The sequence below is a fragment of the Lepidothrix coronata genome, unplaced genomic scaffold (assembly GCF_001604755.1).
Source record: "Lepidothrix coronata isolate B3197 unplaced genomic scaffold, Lepidothrix_coronata-1.0 Scaffold44, whole genome shotgun sequence".
Lineage (NCBI taxonomy): Eukaryota > Metazoa > Chordata > Aves > Passeriformes > Pipridae > Lepidothrix > Lepidothrix coronata.
Genome location: NW_016690224.1, coordinates 1412990 through 1419914, shown reverse-complemented (window position 1 = coordinate 1419914; position 6925 = coordinate 1412990). Strand labels below are relative to the sequence as shown.

Sequence of the window (6925 nt, the reverse complement as noted above, 5' to 3'; positions counted from 1 at the left end):
CTCCGGGGGGGGGGAAAAAAAAGAAAAGGAAAAAAACAAAACTGAACTCTTATATGTTGTATAGAAGTATCTTTTTTGAAAGAAAGGTGTGCTCCTTAAATTAAAGCAAGACTGGTGACCGAAGTTGGTGCTTTCAGATGTGCAGGGTGAGTGAAAACAGCCCCGGTGTGAGATGGTGCCAGTTCGGAGCAGCACTGAGCCAAAACCAGGCACTGCCCTTCTCAGTCACAGGGGCAAAGTGTCCCTGCTGCTGTCCCTGTCCCCTCCCTCCCCAGGCTTTGCTAATTCCAGAGGCTTTGCACGAACACCAGCACTGAATGCAAGGTTGTCACAGTGCCCTCAGCCAGAGGGGAAGGGGACAGTCCAGGGGCTGATCCACGCTGGGCTTTCCTTCCATTGCTGCTGCACCAGGTTGAACTCAGCCGGTTGTGTCAGTAAGCAGCGATGACACGAGTGAAGTGTGAGGTAACACGACCAAGTTTAAAATCCTCCTGTGGGCTGAAAGCAGAACTTAGGTTAAAAAAAGGTTTTCTGCATCAGCTCCCTTGAAAGCAGAATTGAAACTGCTGTGGGGGACGTGTGTCATCTGGGATGAGATGGAGCCATGGCTCACTCCCCGTCCCAGTGCTGGCAGCACAGGGGGAACAGTGACTGTTTCAGTGTTACCTGCTCTCCTCGTTCCAGTTCCAGCCACTGCTGAGCGATAACCTTGTCAAACAGAATTTTTGGATTACTCAGTGTTTTTTAAAACCATATGCCATCCTTTCCCAAGCTGTAGTTTCTCTTTAGGAGGAAGTGGTGTACAAAGATGACTCTGTACTGACTGACTGGGGGCTTGGTTGAGGGAGAATTTCTCTCCCCTTATAAATTGTGTACAGTTAAATATATTATATATTTCTTACAAAAGAGCATTTCCCCTCCAGAATATGTCCCACAGGGACCTGATACGAAATTCAAGTTATAACCCATTGCTGCTGTTCCCTTTCTTCCACCCTTAGGATTTGTTTTTGTTTGTTTTGGATTTTTCTTTTTTTGGGTGATGAATTGAAAAACATACCTAGAAGAAGCTACCAAGACTACTGTTTACAGACTGAAAAAAATACTGCTTTTGTACTACTGGGATCATGAGCCACGATCCTTTTACAGATTTCCTCAACTCCTCTCGGCTTAAAATCAGTGTCTGATGTAGATAAAGGTTGGAAATCTCCTACCCTGCTCTGTCTACACACAGGACAAACTGTACGATGCTTGTTTGTGTTGCCCATCATTTTTGTACTTTTTAACTGTTCAGAAATTGCATTTATATTTTGCAATCCTTGATAATCATGACTTTATTTTAACCGCTAGTAAACTTAGGGAATTTTTTGTTGTTGTTGTTGTATTTGCAGCCTTATCTGAACTTTCTCTTCCTTGATTCCTGTTAATTTATGACTGTAGGAGATGTGTACGCCTCGGCCTTCTACGGACTTAAGTGACACAACTGCAACTGAACTGCTTTAAACTGGATGGGTTTATAATTTATATAAAAGTCAGTTTCGTTACAAATCAGTATTGCTGCCTCTCATTTTTCTGTCTGGATGCAATCAAAGTGCTCATCTACACTATGGTTGTAAGCCCTTGGGTGAAGCCAGATTGTGCTGGTGCAGCACAAGCAGAAAATCAAATTACCTGCAAAGAGGGAGGTTGGAAAGAGGGGGGGATCCTCAGTGATGTCTGCTGGGGGAGGGGGCTGGGATGTGTCAGTGCTTTGACATGATGATCTGTCAGCCTGCTCTTCATGCTTTATGCATCGCTGGCTGAAATGCATGCAAATCTTTCGGTGCAGGAGATCTCTCCTGGTTATAATACAAAAACCCGCCCTGTCTGAGGGGGCTGTGGCAGTGCTATGGCAGTGCCCACCCTGGATAGAGATGCACACACCCTCCCTGCTAATCTGTGTGGCCAGATCCTGCCTCCTGCCTTTCCCTGCCTTCCTCCCCTGTGGAATTGCTGCTGGAAGCCGCTCGCTCGTCCTTCTTTCGCCGCAGCATCCCCCTCCCCGCGTGCTGTCCCGGGGGAGCGGGGCGGCCCGTGGGAGGTGCCCGTGGGAGGCACCCGCGGTCCCGCCCGGCGCCGCTCCCTCGGTGCCCGCGGGGCTGCGGGGCGGGGCGAGCCCCCGGCGGCGGCCGTCGCGCCGTCACGTGTCCCGGCAGCTCGGCTCCCTGCGCTCCGCCATGGCTGCGGCGGCGGCCGCGGGCTCGGTGCTGCTGTGCCTGCTCGGCCTGGCGCTGCCCGGCGGCAGCACGCTGCACACCAAGGGCTCCGTGCCGCTCGACACCGTCACCTTCTACAAGGTACGGCCCGCGGGCGCCGCCGCGCCCGGCGGAGCGCTCGGGGGGGCGGGCGGGGGCCGCGCAGGGCCGTGTGTCCCGCACCCCGCGGGCACTGCCGGGGGCTCGGGGCGCGGCGGGGCCGCGGAGCGGGGCCGGGGCCGCCAACACCGCGCGGGGAGCGCGCGGCGCCCGCGGAGCGGCCGCTCTGCGCCGCAGCCAATGGGAGCGCGGCGGCCGAGGCCGGCAGCCAATGGGAGCGCGGCGGCCGAGACCGGCAGCCAATGGGAGCGCGGCAGCCGCGGCCGGCAGCCAATCGGCGCGGTCCAAGTGGAGCGGAGCCGCGCCGTTCGGGGGTCCGGCCCGCGGGGGAGGGAAGGTCCGGCCCGAGGCACCGGGGGACGGGGAAGGAAGGTCCGGCCTCCACCGCCGCACCTGCCTCGGAGCTCCGGGCAGCGAGCAAAGAGCCGCCGTGGGCCGGCTGCGCTGCCCGTGCCAGTGAGCGAGTGAGCAGCGAGCCGGGGCCGTGAGCGCTCCCCGCCTGGGTGGCTTCGCTTTTGTTCGTCGAACAGAAAGCAACAGGGTTCCACGGGGTTTCGGGGTTTTTTTCCCTCCCCTAAATCAGTTTGCAAGGAAGGCGTTTTCCCAGGGCCATGTGCGCTTCCCACAGGCCCAAGACGGAGCCTTCAGCCACCTGTGCACGCAGGTGTTGTGTCAGTGCCTGAGCAGAGCGCTGTGTAGGTGGGGAGCTGTGCTGCAACCCCAACCTGTTCGTTACAACAAAAAGATTTTGCAAGGTCTTCTCCTCAGTCTCCAGCAGGGCGAGAAATTCAATTTCCAAGCTCATTCGAAAAGACATCACCCGAGCAGAGCAAGATTGGAGTGAAGAGGAATCGATTAAAATATGAATTCTCCATTTCCTGAGCCAGTACAGCACTTCCTCTGCCTCCCTGTGCCTCCTCTCCTAGCTCAGAGTGCAGCTCTCATGCTGGGACGTTTGGTCTCTCTCCTCTTCATGTCCCACTGGAAGTCATTTAGCTGATTTCCTTCCAAGATGTCAGTCAGATTTACAAGCAGATCTTATAATTAAAGGCATTATCAGCTCCTCCAAACCTACCACATATCATCTTTATCATCTGGTGCAGAATTAGACACCCAAAGCTCAGTCTTTCCTTCACACAGCACTGAGTCATTTTTGAAAGGCCATAATTATATAAAATTTCCATTCTCCCCCTGCATCTCTTCATTGTACAGGAAAAGAAGAACAAGCAGAAACAACCTTTGGTGACTTGTGGATTGCTCAGATCTGAAATAATCAAGTTTTCTCCTTTCCCCCCTCCCCTTTTTTTCTTCTTGTTTTAGGTTATTCCAAAGCATAAGTTTGTCCTGGTGAAATTTGACACACAATATCCCTATGGGGAGAAACAAGATGAGTTTAAAAAGCTGGCTGAGAGCTCAGGCTCCAGCGAGGACCTTCTGGTGGCTGAAGTGGGAATATCAGGTGAGGAGCCCTGGGCACATGGGAACAATGTGGGCTGCTGAGGAGGAGATGAATTCCAGTGAGATTTCTGCTGAGAACAGGCTCTGAGGCAATTCTGGGGGTGAGGGATGGATGTGAGACTGCCCTGGATGGTGGCTGAGCCCGCTGTGTGTGGGAGAGCTGCTTATCCACCTCAGCTGGGTAATGCAGGAGTCAGCCCACACTGCTGAACTGCTGCCACCCTCCTCAGCACTTCTGCCCCCTTTTATTTTTGCCTTCTTTGCCAAGAGAAACCTTTTTGTCCCATTTGCAGGGAAGAGGCCTTACAAGAATCACTCTTTAGCCACAATCCTGGTCAAACAAAGCATATTTAATGTGATTTATTCCATGTAGCAAACGCCAGGGCAGCACAGAAAGGGGCTGTTGCACTGTGGCTGCTGTAACTCGATGTGGTTTTAACTGGATTTAAGAGAGAAAAGCAGTGAAGAATAAATAGATCACTGTCACCTTACATGCTCTGGCTTTGTATGTAGAATAAGAATTTAAGGTTAATTGTCCAACTGAGAAATTTTACCCACATTTTCTAAGCGAACGTGGAATCCTCTAAGTGGCATAATCAAAGTGTCTTTGTTTTCTGTCCTCAAGAATAAGTGCTATTTATGTAAGTAATTTATGTAAGATGAGTAAACATCTTGTAGCTTGGCATGCTGTCAGAACTAAATCATTCTTTGCACATGGACAGGAAGAAATCTATTGAACTGTAAACTCAGATAAAGTAAATGGATAGAGGAAAACAAGGGAAAAAAAGGCTATTAGTGTCCCATAAGGAGGATGGGGTTTGTATGTAAAGATCTGCTCTCCCAGTCGCAGCAAAGCAGCATTAGAATCTTGTGTTTTTCTTTGGAGAACCAAGTGCTTTTTCAAGGTGTTTTTGTTTCAGTGTGTGGCATTTTCCTGGAACAGGCTCTCCAGGGCAGTGGTTGCAGCCCCAAGGCTGCCAGAGCTCAAGGAGTGTTTGGACAGCGCTCTCAGGGATAGAGTGGGATTATTGGGGTGTCTGTGCAGGGCCAGCAGTTGGACTGATCCTTGGGGGTCCTCCCAACTGAGGGTATTCTGTGATTTTATGATTTCCTGGTTGTTAGGACGTGTTGAAACTGGAGACAAGTATTTGTGTAGGAGGGAATCCTAAATTAATTTTTGATTAACTGTGTTTTTCTGTGTTCTGTTCTCTGTTGACAGACTACGGCGATAAACTGAACACCGAGCTGGGAGAGAAGTACAAGCTGGACAAGGAGAAGTTCCCTGTTTTTTACTTGTTCCAGGACGGTGACTTTGACAATCCCTTACCTTACGGTGGTGAGATCAAGGCCGGGGCTATTCAGCGCTGGCTGAAGAGCAGTGGCATCTACCTGGGGATGCCGGGCTGCCTGAAGGAGTACGACGTGCTGGCCAGCAAGTTTGTGAGCACCACGGAGAAATCCGAGCGCCAGGCCCTCCTGAAAAAGGGGCAGCAGAGCTTGGGAAAAGCTAAAGAAACCGAGAAGAAATCAGCTGAGCAATACTTGAAAATTATGAGCAAGATCCTGGAGCAGGGAGAGGAGTTTGCTGCGAACGAAGTCGTCCGAATCACAAAGCTGATCGAGAAGAACAAAATGAGTGATGGGAAGAAGGAGGAGCTCCAGAAAAGCCTCAATATCCTCGCTTCTTTCCTGAAGAAGAATAATGAAAAAGATGAGCTCTGATGTGTTGGAGAACTTTGTACAAGCTGTGAAATGTCAAGAGTCCTAACCAGTTCTCCTTATGCAAGCAAACTTCCCGCTGACTTCAAGAGAGCAGCAGATTTCCTTCTGGTATTTTCAGTTTTGGAAGATCAAGAGGAAGACATTCCTTGAAAACACAGTATTCTAAATGTTGGAAAAATCACCTAAAAGCAAAACAACAGTATTGTGTAATACTATTCAATAACAGTGTTAAGGCAGACAACAGCAAAAAAAGTATCAGATTGGCCAGAAGCACATTCTTGGTGGTTTTTACAGCTGTTCCCTGGCAAACAAATAACAAAATTCAGTCTTGCATTCCATCTTACATGTTGGAAAAGGTACAGATTGGGTGTCCTTTGTATCCCCACCTTTCCCTGTCCATAGTGTCCTTGGGTTTTATGCTTGTTAATCTACACCCCACACGCCTTTTGTTGCCTCAGTTGGGCTCCAAGTCTTCTTCTTACCTGTTGTTGACTAAGAGACCTGAAGTTTTCCTTTTTCTGCCTTCTCCTTCCATGGCTCCTGTCCCTGTTTGGTTTGGGTTTCAGCCAAATGCTGGCAATGAAAACAGTTCCTCCCCATATCACAACTTTAGCCTCATCTTCTGGCCAGAGCAGCCACTTCATCAGACATTCTCCTGAAATCCTTTATGGTACCCTGACAGTGAGTGATGTGAGCTCTGAGCAAGGGCAGAGTCTCCCTGAGGTGCTATTACACTCAGTCTCACCAGTTGGTGCAAAACTTCTTTTTCAGAGGTAAATTAGGGTGAGTTTTCTTATGATTGAAGAGCACGTGCAATGCCTGGGTGCCTCCAAGCTTCGTTTCCCAGGTTCAAAACGAGAAAGGTGAGACTAGTAACGACATCTGAAAGTCCTGAGATGTAGTTACATGAACAAAACATTTCCTCCAGCCTCCTGAAGCGATTGACACCGTCAGACTAAAGCTTCATCAGCGTTTGGTAGTTCTGAATATTTGAAAATGAGTTCTTGTAACAAGAAGCAGAAGTATTTGTGCCCTTAGAAGACTCATGTGTTTTATTTTAATGGAGATGCCTGGTCCAGGGATCAGGTGAGTCCTCAAAACTGTGCTGTTTACACTGTGGGATTCAGATGCCCCTGGAAGATGTCGAACCCCTCATCAGGGTTACAGAGAGTTGAAAAGAGAAACAACCTATGTGTTTTACCTTAAAACTATGCTTTAAGCAAAACTGATTGCTGTGGGAGCTTTGCTGCCTTTTGAATCCTGGGGTGGGTACAAGGAGCAGATGTTACTGCAAGATAAAATGTATTAATAATACAATAATAAAAAGGTTCCAATTCAGAGCTGCCTCTTGAAGCGTTTTCTAGAGAAACTGCTGCCGATTTGATGGTTGGAGG

The 6925-nt window shown here is 49.6% G+C and overlaps 1 protein-coding gene across 1 annotated transcript; it reads left to right on the top strand.

The window, feature by feature from the left end:
* The first annotated feature begins 2178 nt into the window (after positions 1 to 2178).
* ERP29 (endoplasmic reticulum protein 29) lies at positions 2179 to 6869 on the top strand. Its single transcript, XM_017814443.1, has 3 exons — positions 2179 to 2333; positions 3672 to 3810; positions 5029 to 6869. The coding sequence occupies exons 1-3, from the start codon at positions 2214 to 2216 to the stop codon at positions 5529 to 5531; spliced, it is 762 nt and encodes a 253-aa protein (XP_017669932.1). The 5' UTR covers positions 2179 to 2213; the 3' UTR covers positions 5532 to 6869.
* Positions 6870 to 6925: the final 56 nt, after the last annotated feature.

Bases quoted from the DNA above. Each gene is read 5' to 3' on its own strand.
- ERP29 (XM_017814443.1), top strand. From the start codon at position 2,214: ATGGCTGCGGCGGCGGCCGCGGGCTCGGTGCTGCTGTGCCTGCTCGGC. The intron at 2,334-3,671 runs GTACGGCCCGCG...TTCTTGTTTTAG, and splicing joins ACACCGTCACCTTCTACAAG to GTTATTCCAAAGCATAAGTT. The intron at 3,811-5,028 runs GTGAGGAGCCCT...CTCTGTTGACAG, and splicing joins GGCTGAAGTGGGAATATCAG to ACTACGGCGATAAACTGAAC.